Raw genomic sequence first — 22150 nt, 5'->3', positions numbered from 1 at the left:
AACTAACCCTTTAAACCTCAAGCAGCATAGCATTACTAACTTTCATCCAAGCTGGATGAATTCTTAATCTTTTGTTTCAGTAACAAATTCAGTTGACTTTCAGTCGGTAATTATTTATTAAATTGATGAATAAAGAGAAACATGCCAAAGTATGTCGCAAAACAATTCATAATACAAACGCTTTGTAATAAATATTATGCTATAGTGGGCAATAGGGCAAAATTGATTATATATCAATGACATATACTGTCAATTTTGTCTTAGAGATCAACTAACTTAAACTTACAGTTTAAGTGAGTTAAAGTTAAACTGTAGACATGACCGGAATATGTCTTGTTTTATGAGCACATCTGAAACCACTTTTTTTCTGTCTCTTCTTTTTAACCACCCAGCTCCATTCTGGTGTGGAAACCTGCTTTTTCACAATTCAAACAATACCTGATGGATGAAAATCATTACATTAATGCATATGGAAGATTCAAAGTTTGCATAATCAGTTCATGCATTCCCTGAGAATGAAACCCATGACCTTGTCTTTGCCAGGGCCATGCTGTTTAAACTACAGCAAAATCACATCTGACTTTATTATTTTCTTTATTTTTTCCGTAGAATATCCTTTTTCACTCAAAAATTCCATCAGATTAGGGAAGTAAAATAGGTTGTGGAAGTCGTTTCCTGTTGGCTTTGTATGTAAGTACAACGGTACAATGCTTATATGTGCATAGAGATGTATCTGGCCTAAGATATATATTTGTACATGCTGTTTTGCATGGGTGCTCTTCTAATCTAACATGACAAATGTACAGTGCAAAGGTGGCACAGAAGCACTTCTGAAGTGGAAAATTAGGTGTTTAATACTGCTCAGACTGACTGTTTAGTCATATGGAGTGGTGTCGGTATCATCAGAACCGGGAAGTCTAATTCGCTGCTGGTTCCTTCGAGATTTTCCTATGGGTTTTTGATTTATGTGTAAAATAAAGTCTGTGGTAACTTAAGGCGAGACACGGCAGGCAAAATCATAGTTTTTTTTTCACTGGTCAATTTTGAAATTTTGGCCTATTTGTCTTCAATAACTCTTTCAGACGTGTGGTGAAAAAAAGTCCAAAATACACATTTAGGTCTTTATTTTACTACACTTTGTCTATTTGCGTCTGTAGATTTCTCTGAAATTCAACAAAAGTTGGCGTTATAAATCAACACGATCTCTCTCTGCTTCCTTTAATCTCACACATCGTTGGAAAGCGCTCTCTCTCCTGTACAATGCTGCAGGATCCAAATATGGTCATTTCCTTTTTATCAGCAACCAACCGTGAAAGCACAATGGGCATTTAACTCTAAAAGCGAAATCTCATTGGCTGATGTCAATTTCTGACGTGACGCATTCTGACATTTAGATGTGTGTTTTTGACTGTTTTTCTGCTCAGTTAAAGGCCATAAATGCTGTGTTTATAAGTTTTGATGTGATTTAGGTGGTTTGTATTGTTGTTGCTAATGATTTGATGAGATATTGTGTTTGTAAATAGTTGTTTCCACTAAAAAAGTATGAATATTTAAATTACAAATCTTTAAATGTCTTTTTCTCAAAATGAGTTTTTTGTCATTCTCCAGTATAAACATCTCAGCCTATGTAGCACCTATGTACACCAAAATTTACAGTTATACACTTAGCAGTATTCTGAGTTCAGAGGGATTTGTTAATAAATCATTCCTGGCCTGATTTATGTGACATTTTAATTTAAAAAATATGGAAAAAATCGATTTTTTAAGGCTATGGACAGTATATTTTGATTTCCTAGGTAATGAAAGCATATATCCTGAAATCCCTCTGAACATCTTTTTTCATCTTGTGTGTAATCAAAATGAAAAAATAATTTTGCACCTGGCTTTATCATATGTTCAGATCTATCTACCGAAAATATATGCAAAATTGTGCATATTTAATGAGATAATGCCTAATTTGCATAATTAAACATACAAATTTCAAAAACTTGTAATACATTTTTTTTTATGAACTTGTGTAAGTAATCAACTGAGGAAGTTTCATTGTGATATCTATTATTTTAAAATTGTACCCTATTCACCTGTAGTGTCTCGCCTTAAATTACACACACCCATAGCAAAAACACAAAATTTGAAGCAGTGATGTTCAATTCTAAAAACATACCTTTTTAGTAAGATAAGTGTACGTTGTAGAACAAAACGTCAAGGTATCATCAAGTTATGTTTACCACAGCTTGGTAAACATGAATTGAAGAACCCCATTTTAAGACCCCATAGTAAAATCCCGAAGGAACCAGTGGCAAATTAGACTTCTGGGTTCTGACATCATACCTGCGCCACTCTATACATGACTGACTCACATTTATTTTTTCTACTTTGAGACCTGGGGGCCTTATCTTAAGCCGTGTAAAAATGCTTTTCTGTTTCACATACAAGCTGCTATAGGGCCATCTGAAAAGAAAACAATATCTTAAATGTGATCCTCTACGTTTGAGATGTTTCATCACTTGCACAGTGTTGTACACTTCAAAGCTTTAACACAGTGTATTAATAAAAATTTGCTATTGAATTCCAGATATTTTCTCTCCCTTAGAGACACATGCCCCTCTCTGTGAGGGTTTGTTTTTGTACCAAGACACGTCCTGGACGTGTGAATTGAAATCAGTCAATTGCAGGAAATCTTCTCTCCAAGGATGATGCATGTTTGTTTGTTTAAGTCAGTTATGCACCTCATAAAATCCCAGAATCGACTGTTGTTCAGAGGTTCCCTGAAGACTGAAGGAATAAATAAACAATACACTTAATAATAAAATGTAAACGCTTTGGAAGTTGCATTAGAAACAAATCAAATGTAAAAATCCTTGAGTGGGACAAAAGTGAAGTCGGCGTACTCTTAGAGAGGCAGCATGTGTTTTCAATTGGGTCCTCTGGCTGTGATTTGCTTAGAGGCCCTGTGGGGTCCCGCATGTAAGTAAAATCTTAATTACCTCAAATGTTGCTTTAATAAGCCTTTCTATAGAGCTTTGCCTCTACCTGATTTGACTTCTGGCTCCAGAGAGGCTGATTTGTGACGACGACGTTTGCACCATCAAGCGCTTCAAAATAAATAACAAAACAAAGCCGAAACATACTGGTTTAACTCCGCAAACTACATCACTGCACTGCACATATTGATTTTTCTACAATAGAAAGGCTTTATTTTTATACTTGTTCTTGGCTATGTGGCCCAGACAATATCTAGAAAATCTTAGCTTATCATTTATTTATATTTTTACCCACTGTTTTTCTTTGAACTTTTGCCTATTATTTGTCTCTGACTGATTGAAGACAAACAAAAGAGAGCTTCTGTGACCTTCTACAACCACAGAACTAGAGCATCGCTGCAAAATCGGTTTCTTAAAACACAGATACTGTATAATACTAAAGATGTTGTCTGCCGGTGTGAGCATCACATTTTTTTATTAAATGAGCCATTGATTAGCACACAAACCCAAAAACCCCATAATGCAACCTTTTTTTTACGAGGTTGTGATTTTGTGTAAATTCATACAATGTGGATTAAACGAAAATGTATGATTTTTAGATAAAAAGAGCATTAAAATATCCACTCCTAACCCCAACCCTTTAAACAATTAGACAAGCAGATCGTACGAAACGGTACGAATTAGATACGAGTTCATACAAATGCGCCATAATTTTGCCAAAATTTTAATTGACATGAGATTTATCACTTTATGGTGAAAAAGTTTTAAGGACTTATATGGGGAAGTATAAGCCCTAGCCCTAAATGTTCTATTTCTAAAGTCAACATCCTTGAAAGCTATTGTGTAATTCCCACACTTCCCATTAGCATCATAAACAACATCATTGCTGCACATTAGTCTTTTGATTTATGAAAGTCACACATTCCTCTCTAAACTATGCGTTTACATTTTCTCTACACATGTCCGTTCAGTAACCTGAACGCTCTGTACTTTTGCAATATGATGTTTGAATTATTATCCAGCCATTGACTCAGTCCATCTGTTAGGGCTCTTAACGGGAAGTGCTGTGTCAGCAGACCGGTTAAATAACGTGAACGTGACGTTCAGCGAGAGCTCTGGCAGATTATACGAGCAAAACCCCTGCACACCAACAGGCTGGCCAGATTCAGAGGTTGGTTTATGAGCCATTCTAACATGGATTATGGTATCCCATATTAAGCCACAAAGATTTTGAGAAAGCCTTGCTCAATGACTTGGATGGTTTGTTTCTGCTTCTTATGGATGTCATAATCACTGAGTGAGGAATCTCGGGGTTGTGTACAGCCATAGACTAACCTTTTCTAAGTTTGCAATGAAGTAATGAATAACTGATATATGAACAAATATTGCGGTCGCTTATAACCATGGGAGTTAAAATGTGTTCTCATGCTGTATCTATTACATTTTTTATTTATTCAGCAATTTTATATCTGTTTTGGTAAGACTCTATTTTGATGGTCCCTTTTAAACATTCTGCTGACTATAAGTAACTCTGCAACTACATTTCAACTAACTATTATTTGAGTATTAGACTGTCTGCTTAATATCTGATAACTCTTTATTGTGATGGTCCTCGAACAAACTTTCTGTTGACTATAAGTAACTTTGCAACTACATGTCAATTTATTCTAACCCCACCAGTCTACTAGATAAATCTACTAAAATAATAAATTGATGATACTTTTATAGCCTAGTATTTTTCATCCTTTTTGGAGTTTTCTTTTGTTGCTAAAATAGCAGCGTGCACATTCTTCAGAATATCTTCTTTTGCGATCCACAGCAAAAAGAAAGTCATGCGGATTTTGAATCATGCGAGTAAATGATGAGTTTAATTATCTTTTTTAGTGTTCAACTGTTTGTCCGGAAAGATTTAGGTAAAGGGGTCATGACATGTTTTTTTTATTTTTTATTATTATGTTCCCTTAGGTGCAATTATAGTATTACTATAGTTTTTTTTTACAAAAAACTTTTAAAATGTAGTGATTTATGACCTTTTCCCACCCTGTTTCTCATCCTCTGATTCAAACAGTCTGTTTTGGGGGTGTTTCCCCTTTAAGAGTTCAGTGTTAACGCCCACTGTTATGATTGGCTAACGTCAGTGCCTATGCATCAATTATTAACGCCCCCAGCCAGAACATTTGCGGATTCAGCGTATTTAAAAAGTAGTTTAAAGTTTTAAATACATTACTTACAGTTTGCGTCGTCGATGTTGAGCCCAGAATAGTCGGCACGGACTTATCTTTGAGCAACAGTTTTCTGGCAAAGCCAGCATCATTTTGGGATTTGTTCTCAAAACAGTCATCCTTCAAATGTATAGAACAAACGCTTAAATTAACACTGCCGTGACTGGGACGTCCGCAAAAAATAAAGTGCATCCATTTTCCCCTGACGACTGGATCTTTCGGCAGCGTATTCAAAATGTTGTTTGTCCAAAGCCAGGAACAGCACATCTGCGTGGCATCGTAATTTCCCTGTACACAGACCCACTCGCTGTCCGTCGACTGAACACTTGTGAGGCGCGCGGTGCGCGGGCGCGACAGTGATACGAATGAGCGTAGTTGTCTTGTGCTTAAAGCGTAGTTGTCTTGTGCTGGAGGCGGTCATATGCAAACGCTGGTACGTCACTTCGTACCGTGACGTCACTTCTTACCATGGATCCAGAACGAGCTGTATTTAGAGCTCGATTAAACAAACGATTCGTTTATAATGAGGAGGACGTCTTAAGCTATGAAACTTGCAGGACGTTTTAATGACACAAAGACCTCTTATATACCAAAAGATCAAGGCAAATTTGGTTTCTCATGTCATGACCCCTTTAAACGCACACAAACGTGTCAAATTTCAAAAGTTTAATGTGAAATCATCAGATACAGTGCAAAACAGGTGTGGTTGGATGGAACTGTGCGCATAGACAACATTACGTCACACTGAACCAACTGAGGTCTCGGATCACTGATGTCCTCTCCTAATATGAGGCTGGCTGCTGGACAACCAAATGAATGAATGTTTAAAACAGCGCCTCTAGTGGTTCAGTGTAATAATAAATCTTTGCTGGGTGGACATTGCCCCCTTGTGGGTCAGTGCATTTACTTTGATGAAGGTCAGTGGAAGAAACAAAACAAACATGATGTGCTCTTATGAGGCCCATAAAAAAACAGCCCTTCCTTCACCGCCCAAAACCCACCCGACATTCAGATTCAGAGCTCAAAGCACAAATAAACTGGAAAGATGATGTCATATTCATGTCCAGAAATCGTTTGTTACACATTTGTATGGTTGCTGATTTACACATGAATCCCACTGAACAAGAGGAAGTTTTAAGCCTTAAATAAGGCTTCTCTGACATGGAAATGTGAAAACAATTTAATCATTATAATGTATAGAGACATCATTACATTTTATCATAATTTGCAAATTAGCTCTCATGAGTGTGATTTGAAATTGAACTTGCCACAAACAACAGGAATCAATAGAATTATAATTTCCTGAAATTCACACTGGCACGCAGCAAAGGAATTGAATTAGTTCAACGCGTAAAAAAATATGGATAATTACATCATTAATTATGCAAATATACACAAATTTGTTCCCTGATATGTAGAATGGGTTACACTTTATTTGAATGTGTCATTGTTACAGTGTAATTATATATTTAAGTACTGAGTAATATTAATCAACTACATGTACTATAGGGACAGGGTAGGATTAGGATTTGGTTGAGGGTTAGTTGCATGTAATTATGCATAATTTACTGTTATTACCATGGAAGTGCATGTAACAAGGACACTGTAAAATAAAGTGTTACCGTAGAATGTCTTATGAAGCACAAGACTATCAGAACAATTAACAGCCATTTAATTTGGCCTTCAAAATGTTACACTTACAGCAGTTTTTTAGATTCTATATAAATTCTGCTTCCTTCAAATCAAATTTAAATTGAATTAAATTCTGCATTCTATTTGCTACCGCCTTTCATTTCTGCATGGTGCAAAACCTAAATGGAAACCTAATGGTGTTTTTGAATTTAAAACGAGTTGATTTATAGCACATTTCAAATACAATGGTAAATGTATTTGTGTTTTAGGATGAAGTAAAAAGAAGAGACAATTGCACACATTTTAAATGTAATTGTGCCACAATAACCATCAGGCATGCGCAGTCTCAAACACCTCTCTCTCTCTCTCTCTCTTCTCTCTCTCTCTCTCTCTCTCTCTCTCTCTCTCTCTCTCTCTCTCTCTCTCTCTCTCTCTCTCTCTCTCTCTCTCTCTCTCTCTCTCTCTCTCTCTCGCCATCTTACAATAACAGTGCTCTAAAAGCCCATTCTCACCATAGCAACCTCAGATGAACATAAAACACTTGATGAACAATATCAGAGGGGGTGGAAAGACCGGATTTACATGTATGACACTCTGAGAAATCTGTTCAACAGCGCAGTGGAGAGAAGCGAGACGTCATGGAGTAACTGGCACTCACAGGTAACTTCTCTCTCTTGTTTCCGGTGAACTGAGTTGGATGGATCTGCAAATTCATACGCTCATCTCTGGTAATGTGTATTTGTGTGACTGCTAATTTGAATCCACAAGAAATGATGTGAACTTATGGAGTGATAATTGTTTGGGGTGCCAAATACAAGTTTAATTGTTATTACTAAGAAATATGAACTGTTCCAAATAATTTCATTGTAAATTCAACAAAATAGCATCATCTCACTTGATTGAATTGTTAATCTTCCTCAGCAGCAGTGTGTATGTGCAGTTACGTGTTTTGTAATGATATTTTGCTTTGATAAATAGCAAGGCAGGAGGCAAGGGCAGGAGGCAGTTGTCCGCCCACATAATCCCGAACTCCCACGACATGACAGGCCGTACACGCCTCCAGATCTCCAGTGGCTCACAGCTTGGCTTGGAACACGCGTTCACACTGAGGATAACACTAAAAAGTGTCATCTTTTAAAACTACATGGCACAAAATGGCATAGTTATCTGTGAAATTAAAATTCTGTCAACCTTTACCCACCCTCATGTCGTTCCAAAGAATATTCTAGAATAAATGGACCAACAAAAACAAAACAACTAAAAACAGAAAACTTTGGTCACACTTTAGTTCAGGGTCTAATTCTCACTATTAACTAACTATTAAAAACAGCTTTTGCCTCAATAAACTCCTAATTGTAAGGTAGTTGTTAAGTTTAGGTATCTGGTAGGTTTAAGGGATGTACAATATGGTTATACAGAATAAGGAAGGCATTAATATATGCTTTATAAGTACTAATAAACAGTCAATATCGTAATATGTATGCTAAAAAGCAACTTGTAAACTTTTTATGCGTTTTGTCTTTTCATTTAAACGACAACAGAATTTTAAGGGGCTTGAAAACGGAAACTTTTGAAAACGAGTTTCTACGTGCAAGTTTTTGAAAACAATACTAAAGCCACTTGAAGACAAGCCTGCAACCTCAGCCAGCAAAAAGCGTAACACTAACACTGCGGTATACAGGGAAGTACAGGCCGTTTTTTTAATGGATTTAATGGAAGAGGCTTATAAATAAAACAGTTTTTGTGAGGAAATAGCTTAATAAATCGACAGCCCAACGGCTAGTCTTCAACATGTTTGCTCTTAAACGTTTTGGATTGATATATTTTTTGGAATTTACACCGTAAAATGCTGTTTTATAAGAGAAGTCACGGACAGGTGAAGTTGCGCGACAGGAATGATTCACTGACAGTCTGGCACTTCTCATTAATTTCTATGGTATCCGCAATCAGTGATTGACTGTCGCACAACTCTGAATGAAATCCAATGACATCGAGGCTGTAATGTGATTGGTTATCAAGGCACATGTGATCCAAGTTAGCCGTAGCGCTTTCTCCAATGGTAAGAGCCGCAGATCCTCTCATCTCTCAATAATACGACAATCTCTGACGATACCATTATCATCTCCGTGTAATCTACTAAAACGTGAATTTGTTAAAACGGCAAAAAACTAGCCTGGCATTCATAACACAGCGTTTTCAATCGTTTTCGTAGATCCGTGTGAACGTGGATTGTTTTGACAACGTTGACGTCTGTACGTGAAAAATGCAAATGCATTTCTGTTTTTAGTACATCGTTGTCATATAAACATAGTACCTACTAACTTTGTAACCCTAATGCTTTTTAACCCTGACACAGCGTTTCCCAAACCCTGTTCCTGAAGGCACACAGTTAGGGCCCGTTTACACAGAACGCGTTTTTCCATTCCACTGCGTTACTTTTCCATTGTTTTTCAATGTAAACAAGCTCTACACGGACATGTTTGACTGTTGCGCTCGCGTGTCGCATCTTTTGCAGCGTCTCGCACATGAGACTGCATTCTAAAAATGCGGAGCTCAAGTTGAAAGAAGTTAAACTTTTAAAAAACGCATCTAAAATTGCATATTTTTTCCCCATTTGCACTGCCCCATTTTTCAAAACCAAGACGCATTCTGTGTGAATGGCCCAACAGTCCACATTTTGGATGTCTCCTTTATCTGGCCCATATATTTTTGGTCTTGGAGTCTCTACTAACGATCTAACGAGTTGAATCAGGTGTTTTGATTAGAAAGAGTTGTTGTGTTGGGGTGCCTCCAGGAACAGGGTTGGGAAAACAATGCCGTAACACTAAATTTTTTCAAAATTCCACAAAAGAAAGAAAGTCATTCAGGTTTGGATTGACATAAGGGTGAGTAAAGGATGACAGAATATCCCAAAACAATTCTTTATCTCTGGTTACTTTTATTTAAAACAAACTTATGGTTTGAATAAGTTTGGACAATTTGTATTAAACTGTGTGCTACAGACGTGAATGATGCCTCAGATTGTGCCATTTTCACCTGGTTAACGAAAATATAGGCGGAAAAAATACTATAGACTTAAATTGAAAGTGGGACCCAATCTATATTTAGAAACCACATATGGCTAGGAGTTGGCTCTTTTTACTTGAGCCGGTAAACAACCGCTCAAAATGTGCAACCACACAGTAATATGCAAAATAAAAATCACTTAAGGTCCCGGTAGTCAATAATTGTATCCCTTAAAACTCATCTTTGATCACCAAAATGACATATAAAAAAAAAAAAAAGGTTTTCCTGTGAAAATTAATTCTTGCCTTAAAATAGCTTGAATGTAACTCTACACCCTTACTTCATTTAGTACAAGAGGCGTTTAACTACTAAATAATTATTTAACGACTCTGATTTAGTATACGCAGTATCTATATATATGCTAATTAGCCCCGCCTCCACTCACTCACGCCAGCTCAGAGACCCACACGGTCAACTTTTACTCAAGTTATTGTACTAAATGCTGCACAAAGGTATCGCTTTTTTAAAAGGTCGGACACATAGCGGTAATTAATGTGATTAGCCTTTTGCTTGACTACGTTATCAAACAGCTAATAATATGTTGCTAATGTTACACAAACCTTCGCCATCTCAGGGTCAGACAGCTGCCTTCTAACAATCCAACGCAAGAAACGCTTTGAACATCAGAGGAGAAAGGCATAGCTATAGTTCATCATGATTAATGACATAACATCATAATATACATACATAATTCACCCGCTATATTGCTATATGTACACGTTTTTTTATATCAACAGAAAATATATACTTGGCATAGTAATGATGATATGTGAAAGCCCGCCGGCATGTTGACGTGATTGGTTACTACAAGGTAGTTTGTGATGTCAGAAACACCGGCGATTTCAAACCGCCTTTGGTTCACAAACAACATTAAAAACATGATTTTCACCACATGGGGTCTTTAAAACACCCCGAAACTCCCTGGCATTGTGGCAGCAATTTTGCATATACTCATTAATCTTGTTGCATTAGTCTATACATGATGCTTAAGAAACAATTGCTCAGTGTAGCCTACATCTCTAGTTTAAAATGTCATGACACTTTAAATCATATATTTTCAAATTTACCCACAATTAGTGTACATGATCTGGAGCATTACATAATGTTTATTAATCAAATCCTAATAATATCACTAAATGACTTTCCCTGTTTTGCTTCTCCTCTACAAGACAGGCTGCCAGGAAAGTTAATGGAAACCTCTAAAATAGTAATTGCAGCCACTGTTACCATGACAACTGTCTCTAGATGGAATTACAGCAGAAATACAGATCAGAAGAGTCTTTGAAAACATTCACTGGAAGATCAATGTAGAATTTTTGGAGCCATAGAGACAATGACTTTATCGGTTACGCAACCGCTCCAGTGATTTACTCAAACTTGAAATCTATCACACTTTAGATGTAGGTCAGAAACGGTCCAATTTAGTGATGTAACAAAACTGGCTGAGAATCCTCTAACTGCTGTAAACTTTTACCACCCCCTGGTGGAATTAGTGTATAGTTAGCCAGAAACTATTCTGTACAACTGTCCATATTCTTTTAGTTCAGTGTATAATAATTCAAATCAGTAAAGTCTTACTAACAACCAATTAAAATAAAAGGATTATGTGATAAAGCCTGTAACTTTGCACTATGACCTTTTCCACAGGCTATCCTCCTGCCATGGCCCACGCAGGCCCAGAGGTGCACTGGAGATGGTTGGCGCTCCATGACTCTGTGTCCATGGTGTCGGTGGAGAGGAAGTTCCGGTCAGCTGCGGGAACAAGACAGTGGAGGATCCATCGTCGACCCAAACCCAGGCACTCTCTCTTGGATGAGCGGAGGCTGCACTATGCTGCTTGGCAGGGTTGTCTGGAGCAAGTCAGGGCCATGCTGGGAGATGGGGTGCCTGCTAACTGCCAGTTAGTGAGCTATTAACTTAAGCGAACAATTCATCCAAAACTTTCAATTCTGCCATTATCTTCTCTCCCAAATGTCATTCCAAATTTTATTTTTGGCTACCCCTTTAACCTGGTAAATTGTAGATATGTTGTAGATACTTTAATGGCAGCAACTATTTGCAAGTGGAACTGCTATTTACACAAATTGAAAATAGCAGTACTTTTTTTGCACTAATGTAGCCTCTCCAGTTCCCACCGCCCGCTCTAAGTGGAACGCTAACCCAGGCCTGTCCGTATGGGAGTCGGGCACTCTAACAAGGAGGCTAAAGACCGTAGTCTCTATAGCGCCAGTCGCTAGAGCGCTTCTTGAGAGTGAGTGAGAGGGTATGTCATAGAGGCAAGGTATGTGCCATCTAGGTGGTTGTAGCATGGCGACTACAAACCAAGATGGCCACCTGGTCCCGGACTACAGTTACCAGGTTCCTCAGCGGTGGGGACACAGCTGTTGCAGGTGAAGGAGAAAAGCTGTTAATGAGCTGAGAACAGAGAGACTGACTGTTTTTTGGTAGAGAGCATAACAAGAAGCTGGAAGAGTGTTGTGGTTAAAAACGTTTTGGAGTTTTGAGTTGATTATTAAAAGAAACCAGTGACTTGAGCTCTGCCTAGACTCGATTTGTAAAGCAACCCACACTTTGGTGATACCCTACCTCTCACTATGCCACAACGCACATCTCTCACTGGCCTACGTTTGTTACACTAAGTGTAAATAGTTGTTAGTTGCTATTCATAAATAGGCTTCTATTTGCACCTCAGTGTTCACTCTGATCAACTGGGATTAAGATCCATGTGTAGTTTATTGAACAACAGCAGAGTCGCGGGTGCGAGTCGAATCACAGCGAATAACAATCGTGGTCAGAGGGCAGAGGGTCAGGGCAGGCAACAGACAGACAAATACAATATCCAGATGAGCAAGACGGGGTCAAAAGGCAGGTAGCAAGAGTCATGATAATAAAACAAAAGGGGTAGTCAGAACCAGACAAGACAAAGAAAACGCTCAGAAATTTTAGCCGTGGCAAAACAAGGGGTGAATCCGAAATCACCCCCTATACCCTCAAATAGGGTATTATTTGAGAGGAAAGCCATTTGTAGTGGTGTCCGAAACCATAGTGAACACTATCGAGTGCACTCTTTCTTTCCCACATTGCACCACAATAACGAGTGTACAGCCGATGTACGCTCAACGGCTGTCCGAATTCGCTCACTCGTTTTCATTCACCTCTACAAGGGATCTGTATTAGTGGACTAACATAGGGAATAGTGATTGAGGGTTAAGGGGGCGATTTCGTATTCAGCCAAGACTTCTCACTGAGCCTAGCATGCTCAGTGCTTTACAGGTGTGTGTGCAATCAGTCCAGGTGAGTTCTAGGATTTGTAGTCCTATTGCCAATATTCAGGTGAGAGAGACCTCAGGTTAGCCTGGGAAAACCCTGAGGAACTTTCGGCAAATTTGAGATTTGCTCTGCAAGTCAGTCTGGCCAAGAGCCTATTCAAGCCCATTTGAAATTTTTCCAAATCAAGGCACCAATCACAAATTTTGAGGAGGGCTTTACACGATGACGATTGCTCTGATTGGTTTTAAGTCTATCCAATCGGCCCAGAGGCATTTGAGCGACGTCCATTGGTGATGCCCTTTGGAAATGGGCTGTGAATTAACCTTCCCCAGACCCACTCTCAGTTACAACTGAGAAGGGTCTGGTGTCAACCAAGCTAACCTCAGATGAGAGATGGGGAAATTTTCGTAGGTAGCGTTTGTGAGAATTTAATAAAACAGCATGTAATATAACAGCATATACAGTGTATATGATTATATTTATTAAAATTATAGATGGATGCTGCCTTATTGGGGCATTACTTGTTCCTAAAGGCCTCACCTACACTTTTGCAATTTTGTCTGGCTGAATCAGACAATGGTGGGTGGAGTTAGTGTAAATAGCCTCTGCCAGCAAAGCAAGCAATTTGCGCTTGGTGTAACTACACTCCGTTGTTTAATTTATTTTATTTTGTAACTTACATTGTTGCGAGAAACAATAAAAGCTCTCTATTCCATGTTATTGTCCTAACAAGCCATGACACAACAATCACAGTATTTGTGTTATAATGTTTTTTTAATTTTCACTTTCCATATATCCCTTTTAAATTAGTATTATTACAGTGTCAGATGTTAATTGCAAAAGGTAAAACGTTCAAAATGGTAACGTCTAATGCCATGCAAAAGAGTGTTGTGTGAATCCCAAAATAAATATACAGACATATTTTTTCCGTGACTGGGCCATTTTGTTCTTCCAGGGACCCGCATGGTTGGACAGCTGTCCACCACGCCTCTTTCAAGGGTCATCTCATGCTGATCAAGTTCCTGTTGCAAACTGGCCAGGTGGAGGTAAATAGCCAAGACTTCTTCAACTGCACTCCTCTGCACCGCTCTTGCAGTGGAGGAAACCCCGAGACCACAGCCTTTCTCCTCCAGAAGGGGGCATCACATTCAGAAAGGTCCTGCTCTGGTCAGACACCCCTTCACCTGGCTGCAGCCAGCGGATACCTGGGCACGGCTCGGGTTTTGCTCCAGCACTTGGCCTCACCGAACGCCCAGGACTTTCATAAGTGGACACCCTTGCATTGGGCAATTTTTGGAGGCTGGGGGGACGTGGCGGAGCTCCTGCTAGATAATGGGGCAGATGTGGAGGGAGGAAAAGGTGTGGGCATGAGCCCTCTGCAGCTGGCAGTGTTGACAGGGAATGAGGCGGCAGTGAGACTGCTGTTGCACCGAGGCGCAGATGCCAATATGAGGGGTCCTAATGGGCGCACAGCCATGCACCTTTGTGCCTACTCTGGAGACAAGAAGGTGATTGACTATGGGTTTGAAGTCGCCATTAAATGAAATCCACCCTATCTATTTTCTAAATGGATGCTATAGACCTTTTTAAAATAATCTATCCATGTGTATGTTTTATTTGTAAAAATGTTTTGACTTCATAATGTGTCAAAGGCCCTATATACACCTGGTATTTCATTGATACGTTTTCAGCCAAAACTTATTACCGTTTACACCTAGTCTTAAATGCGTCTCCTGTGACCACTTTAGTCTAGACCTTCCTCTCTTCTTTCATCATACTCTACATCACTTTCACATGAGTGCACACTCACAGCACAAATTGAATTAATGAATGAAGCCATTACGCTTCTTACAAGCGAGCTGGGAAGGAAGAAAATGGAAAGGATATGAATGGTAACGATGATTTCAATCATAATCCATTTGTTTTGGCACAACATCGCGAAGTTGGAATCTATTGTTTTGGTGCAGAATTTTAATTTTTAAGTGAACTATTCCTTTAACATTGTCCACTTGTGATCATTTGGACAAAAACACATTTTAATGCCAGTTGTAAAGAGGTCTAAAAAAGCATAACTGGATCTTCCGGTGAAAATGACAGACTTCTCTCTGGAGACAAATGCCAGACTTCTCTAATCGTTTAGTCCACTTGAACGCTGCCCCTGCAAGTTTGCGTACATTTAGGCTGTTTAAACTGAAAGTAACTTGTACTGAAATATCTTAAAATACAGAAGTCAACATTTGAAGTGGATCAAAACCTTTCATCAAAGTTATACATGAATTTTGAACAATACCTGTTCTTGTTTTAGGACAACTTTGATTAACTTTTTTGATCCACTTCAAATGTTGACTACTGTATGCCAGTGCCATTGTTTTGTCTCAATATGCACACCAGTAATGTTTTTCTTTTTCTTTGGCACATTTATAAAAGCTACTTAAATGTCCTAATTAAACTAAAGCCTAATCCTGGCTTAATCTAAGCCCTGTCTGTTAAAACAAGGCCATAAAGTTTGGTTTAGGGGTTTTTGGAGCTTAAAAAATATCAAATGGATTATACTCCAATAATATATTGTTGTAGGGAAAAAACAGACATAACTAAGAAAAAAAAAAAACATACAGTTAGTACCTTTTACTATCTGTCAAAGATTTGATTTCATTAACCTGGAATTAGCTTTTCCTCAGAAACTCTCATAATATCAACCTGGTACATTTTAAACATGGTTTAAGGTTGAAGAAGTTCTTTAGTGTTCTAGCAATACGACTGGGGCTTTAGTTTTTTACAAAATTTTCCAGAGTACAATATCTATGGTCAGTGAACTAATTGTGTGTCGTGCCGCCTTTGAGTTAATAAGCTTATTCAATTAAATATTGCTACTTTTTATTCATTTCATGTAGAATAGTTACAGACGCATACAACTGAAAATACCTCCCTTACCAAAACATTGGCCAAAACATCAAATCTACCAACTGTTTTCACATTTTTCTTTGAAAAATGATGTTTTATTAAAAAAGTTCAGGATGAGCACCCTGTAAATTACGTTTTTTGGCTGGAAAATTGGCAAATTGGACTCTGTTTTAAATGCTATTTAAATAAAAGTAGCAGTGTAAGAGTTACTTTATAACCAGATTGATGAAATAATGTAATGCTATCCAATGTTATCTCATGTGATCATTGAGTGATAAATGTTCTTGCTAAAAAACTCTTGTCTACATGAAGTCCTATAAACACCTAAATGCATTAGTTTCCAATCATTCCTATTACCGCAGCAAAACTTGCATTGCCAAGACTGAATTCAAGGTCTTGCTGCCCTTTTGGCTGAATGCTTTCAGAGTCACGCCAACCGCGTGCAGTGAAACAGATGGCATATGTGTGGGTGAAGGGCAGTGTACAGTTCCTGTCTGCTTAGCACCATTTGATCTTTCTTTCACTCTCTACTTTCCATCCTCCCTCTTCTGTCTCTTCTAAACCGTATCTTCTCCTTCCCCGTAGATCCTCCAGCAGCTGTTAACAGGAGGGGCCAAGGTCGATGTCAGGGATGGAGATGTGGCGTCTCCGCTGCATCTGGCTGCCCGCAGTGGCTCCAGGGCTGTAGTGCACTTGTTGATTCTGAACGGAGCAGGACTTGAGGACAGGGACAACCTCAAAATGACACCACTGCACTACTCAGCCCTCAGGGATAATGTTGAGGCTGCCAAACTGTTGCTGCATTACGGGGCAGATGTGAATGCTGTGGAGAGGCTCGGACAGACACCTTTGCACCTGGCCTCAGAGAGGGGTCACTGCAAGGTGCGTTGATTCTCTCTCTCTCTCTCTCTCTCTCTCTCTCTCTCTCTCTCTCTCTCTCTCTCTCTCTCTCTCTCTCTCTCTCTCTCTCTCTCTCTTTCTCTCTCTCTCTCTCTCTCTCTCTGTGTATATATATATATATATATATATATATATATAATCAGAGAAGCAGGAGACTAAAAGTCTCTGTTTGCTCTCCATTTATTATTAGTGGTCTCTAGAAGAAACAATTTAGGGCCTATACTTACACTTGGTTACTTCATTCATTTTCTCTGATCTATCGGTTTGTGAAAAGACCAGCGCTGCGTCCAAATATGCCTATTTCCATACTATATAGTAGGTGAAAAACAGTATGTGAGCTGAGTAGTATGGCCGAATTCATATATTCATAAAACAGGGGAAAAATACCAGGATGACTTACTACTTCCGGTGAGATTCTGAAGTGCACATTCGATGGACACTTTACTATCCCATGAGGCCAAGGGAGAGGATTTGTGAATGGAGGTGAAGCGATACAACTGACGCCGTTACATACGATGTACGTCCCAATTTTATTCATACTACACACGCATTCATACTATATAGAACATATTTTTTAAAGTCCCCATGTAATCAATAATTGTATCCCTTAAATCTCATCTTTGATCACCAAAATTACATATTTAAAAAGTTTTCCTTGAAAAAAAAAATCTTCATGCCTTAAAATAGCTTGAAAGTAACTCTACACCCTTGCCTCATTTAGAATACGCAGTATCTATTAATATGCAAATTAGCCCTGCCTCCACTCACTCGCACCAGCACAGAGATCCACTCGTTGACGATCACATGTAGTCGTGAAGGTAGTGTGTGACGTCAAAAGCACCAGCGATATCAAACCGCGTGTTGGAGACTGTCTTTGGTTCACTGCAGTTTTAAGGAGAAAATACTCAGTAATGTTCTTCACTTATGAATTTACACATGGTTTGTCTTAAAGCATTTTAAAAACACCACATATAAACAACATTAAAAGCTGAATTTTAACCACAGGGGGACTTTAACGCTCACAAAGTAAGTTTCAATTTCAGTGTTCAGTGTTACAGTATGTGATTTTGGATGCAGCACAGTTGTAAATGCCCCCCAAAACGCTTTCGAGACGGATTTAAAACCAATCACTCAAACCAATTCAGGAGGCTCCTGGTTGTAATACGGAAGAGGCGAGGAAGGCAGAGGTGTGGAACTAAGGACAGGTGCATTTAATAACAAAGGGCAGGAGTAGCCTACAAGAAAACAGGAAACCAAAATACAAGTACACACAAGAATTCTGAAATATGAGAAACAACTGACAAAGTAAACATCAAACACTATGGCTTATGTACACAGGGAAAACTAGATAACAAGACACAGGTGCAAATGATGAGGGAGTAATGAGGGGAACCAAAAAGACTACAAAACTAGAAACAAGAAATAAACCTAATAAAAACTAAATATAAAAGTCCAAATGAGAGACATGATACCGGTAGCCAAATATGACAGCACTACTGCAACATACATTGCCACAGATATGGCCTGCCAGAGATGAATCTTTTTTTTAACAAGCAGACGCTCAAACTGCCACAAATGAAATTCAACGTACTGCGTCACATATGAAAACTCAACTCAACACAGAGTCAATTCCATTAAAAATGATAAGCCCGTGCTGACGCATCTTGAAATAAGCTGATAATAAATTTTATCTAAAAATGATCTGTTGCTTTTAGTGGCATGACCTCCGTTGAATTGAAAATCGGATTTTTGCGGATTTGCGGAGACACATTTATGTGGCCAGGTGTAAATAAAACTATTTTAACAAATCAGATAGCTATCTGATCAGTGAAAATGCATGAACTGAAAAGTTGCTCATCTGTGATTTCGCTTTCGGATGTTCTGCTCTTTGTATTATAAATGCCTTTATAAATGTTTACCTGTGTCTTTCCTTTCTCAATACACTTGTGATTCAATCCACAGGTCTTCAAGGTTCTGCTAGACAAAGGTGCTGATCCTGCTGTAAGGAGCAGCTGGAGAGAGACAGCAGAGGACGTCGCAAGAACACACAATATGAGAGGCATCGTCCAGCTCCTTCAGCAACACCAGACTGGCAGGATGAACGATCGAGTTCAGGACGGTGTGCAGAGATAGAAGAAAAAACAGTGAATTAAAGGGATAGTTCACTTTGAAATTAAATTTTGGTATGTTTTAGCTTACCTCAAGGGCATCCAAGATGTAGGTGTCTTTTTTCCCGCAGTAGTTTCAATTTTGATATTTTTAGGTCAAACCGTTTTTGTCTGACAGTCATATCATGCAGGTCTATGGTCATTGTCTCAAAGAGCATTCACAGAGTCCAAATTAAAACAATTCCCCATCGTCCAAATTAAACAATTCCCCATCGTAAGTACACATTGATGGCCTAAGACACGAAACGAGCGGTTTGTGTGAGAAAACGAACGGTATTTATATAGTTTTTACCTCTTATACACAGCCACGTCCATCTGATCTGAGGGCGCGGGCGCGCTAAATATATACACTAGATGTCGCATTAAAGACATTCGTTCCAATGAACTGCCGTAGCCAAGGCGAAATCTAGTGTATACATCTATGCACCAGTCTGCGCACACGTCACACACCAGGAAGCGCGTGCGCCCTCAGATCACTTGGACGTGGCTGTGTTACAAGAGGTAAAAACGCTATAAATACCGTTCGTTTTCTCACACAAACCGCTCGTTTCGTGTCTTAGGCCATCAATGTGTACTTACGATGGGGAATTGTTTAATTTGGACGATGGGGAATTGTTTTAATTTGGACTCTGTGCATGCTGTTTGAGACAGTGACCATAGACCTGCATGATATGACTGTCAGACAAAAACTGTTTGACCTAAAAATATCAAAATTGAAACTACTGCGGGAAAAAAGACACCTACATCTTGGATGCCCTCGAGGTAAGCTAAAACATACCAACATTTAATTTCAAAGTGAACTATCCCTTTAAGGCCTGATCACACAGAGGACAACTATAATGATAAATATACCCCCGGTTTCACAGACAAGGCCTAAACCTCCCAGACTAAAATGCATGTTTGAGCTGTTTTAACTGAAAAGCAACTTGACATATTATAAAATATTTTAGATCCATTGTTTTGTCTCAAGATGCACAGCAGTAATGTTGATTTTCCAAGGCACGTTTTATAAAAGCTATTTAGATGTCCTAATTGAACTAAGACCTAATCCTGGCTTAATCTAAGCCCTGTCTGTGAAACCAGGCCATAAATAATCTTTCTAATTCCACACCAAAACTATAACGATACTGAGGAACCATATTGATGAAATCACTTTGAAAACTGCTTTTTCTTCCAGCTGACGAACGATACTAATGTTGCTTTGAAGTTTTGGGATTGTAGTTTAGTTTTTATAGCCTACTTTTAGCTTTTTACTTCTGCCGATTGTATTTAGGCTTCAAAATGCATAAAAGTTTATCATGATGAAGAAAACTCATGAGAATGATAAACGTTTTTCAGTCACAGAGCTTATATTCTGCTAAAATCCAGAGTTATATATTATGCAATAATCCATCCTATTGGGATTTTGTTGAGGGAACCAGGGTGATGCAGACTTGGTGATGGTTGGCCTTCAAAAAATGTCATCCTGCAGCACTCTATTGACAGCCAATCAGAATCCGCCTGAGCTCGAGCATTTAAAGTGGCAGACGGCATAACTGCAGCACATGCTTATAATAAACAGAATGTCATCATGCTTTGGCGGTGCTGATATAGTTATTGTTATAGTTATCTTCGTGTGAACGGGCCTTATACGACAGCAGTCCACTGGTTTGATTGCAAGTGACATTTCAAGAAAGTTTATATTTTGTGTAAAAGTGTGGTCACATTTACTGTTATTCGACAAATATTTGTGGTCGAAACAGAGTCATTTTTATAGGAATCTGCGCAATCAGGAATTTTGCTTGTGGTTGGTGTTGGTCCTGCAAATTCATCATGTTGACCAACAGAAAGCTGATTGGTTTGAAATTGAAAGCGACCTCTGTCAGAGCTGTGACCTTTGTGCCCGTGAAATTTACAGGAACTTCACTAATGTGATCTTACCTTAACAGAAGTGGAACTTGTACCTGATCTTCCCTAACAAAACATTACCATGATAACATAATTTCTGTCAAAATGCTGACTGTGACCATTGCTAGAAATCATAGAGGATGGAACAAATTTTTTTGCTTTAATTGTTAAGTTTTTTCTTTTTTGGACGGTGATGGATAAAACTTCCATTTGTAACTGTAGTGCCTGTAGTATTTTGACGCAAAGTAACTTATCTTTTAAGGGTCTATTAGGAAATAAAATCATCTTCAACATTCAGATGCTGGCGTGACAATTTCTAGTAAAGCATGTATCATTTCATTTTTTTCATTGTAAAGAGGAAACAACACTATAATGAAGTATAAAAATCTCAACGAGACAGACTACAAATCTAGGCAAAGAGTTCACGTATGTTTTTCTTGTGAATAAAAAAATTGCTAAAAATAAGTATAAAAATATAAATAATAAATATAATATATAAGTTCACCAGCATGGTTACTGACAGAAAAAATAAATATTTCAGAGAGTTTAAATCACATTTTATAACATGACATAGATAACAACTTAAATTCTTCCAAAGGGAATGCATCTTATTGCATTGATAAAATCAGCAAAATTTGGGAGCTGGGTATTATGCAGTATCTTAAAATGTATACTTCTTTTATCTGGTAACCATGCTCTTTTCCAGTAAATACTGTCAAAAAACTGCTCCAGAAAAAAACTATTTTTTTGTTGTTGTTGTTGTTGTTGTTTTTTAACTAAGGGATCGTTGCTATTGTGTGTCTTTTCTCATGACGTCAGCCACACGACTGTAAAATGTACCCGCGGATTGATATGTACTGCACACTGATTTCAGTTCCTGTCATCAGCGTCATGGTACTTCCCGTATCCAGTCACTGGGTAGTGGCTGCAATCCTAAACTTCACAGAAATCTATGTAAAAATAGCCTACACATATTACATAATAGCATATCACAATAACAGTTTATCCATAGGAAAAGTGTAGCTTACTAATTATTTTTCAAAATGCGTTGATGTCGAATCTCAAAAGATTATGAAATCTATATTGCTGATATTTTTTTATTGCAAAGAACAAAGCACAC

At 38.3% G+C, this 22150-nt stretch overlaps 1 protein-coding gene across 1 annotated transcript; it reads left to right on the top strand.

Moving 5' to 3' along the window:
• The first annotated feature begins 11426 nt into the window (after positions 1-11426).
• Positions 11427-20069, top strand: ankrd67 (ankyrin repeat domain 67). The gene is made up of 5 exons (XM_079620173.1): positions 11427-11804; positions 14130-14682; positions 16661-16957; positions 18938-19127; positions 19953-20069. The coding sequence occupies exons 1-4, from the start codon at positions 11536-11538 to the stop codon at positions 19106-19108; spliced, it is 1290 nt and encodes a 429-aa protein (XP_079476299.1). The 5' UTR covers positions 11427-11535; the 3' UTR covers positions 19109-19127; positions 19953-20069.
• The last annotated feature ends 2081 nt before the right edge of the window (positions 20070-22150 follow it).

This window comes from Phoxinus phoxinus, assembly GCF_949152265.1.
Source record: "Phoxinus phoxinus genome assembly, chromosome: 8".
Taxonomy (NCBI): Eukaryota; Metazoa; Chordata; class Actinopteri; order Cypriniformes; family Leuciscidae; genus Phoxinus; species Phoxinus phoxinus.
This window is presented reverse-complemented; position numbering and strand designations above follow the sequence as displayed.

Coding starts and splice junctions, on each gene's coding strand:
- ankrd67 (XM_079620173.1), top strand. CDS start 11,536: ATGACCTTTTCCACAGGCTATCCTCCTGCCATGGCCCACGCAGGCCCA. Junction 14,683..16,660: donor CCTACTCTGGAGACAAGAAG/GTGATTGACTAT, acceptor CCTTCCCCGTAG/ATCCTCCAGCAGCTGTTAAC. Junction 16,958..18,937: donor CAGAGAGGGGTCACTGCAAG/GTGCGTTGATTC, acceptor TTCAATCCACAG/GTCTTCAAGGTTCTGCTAGA.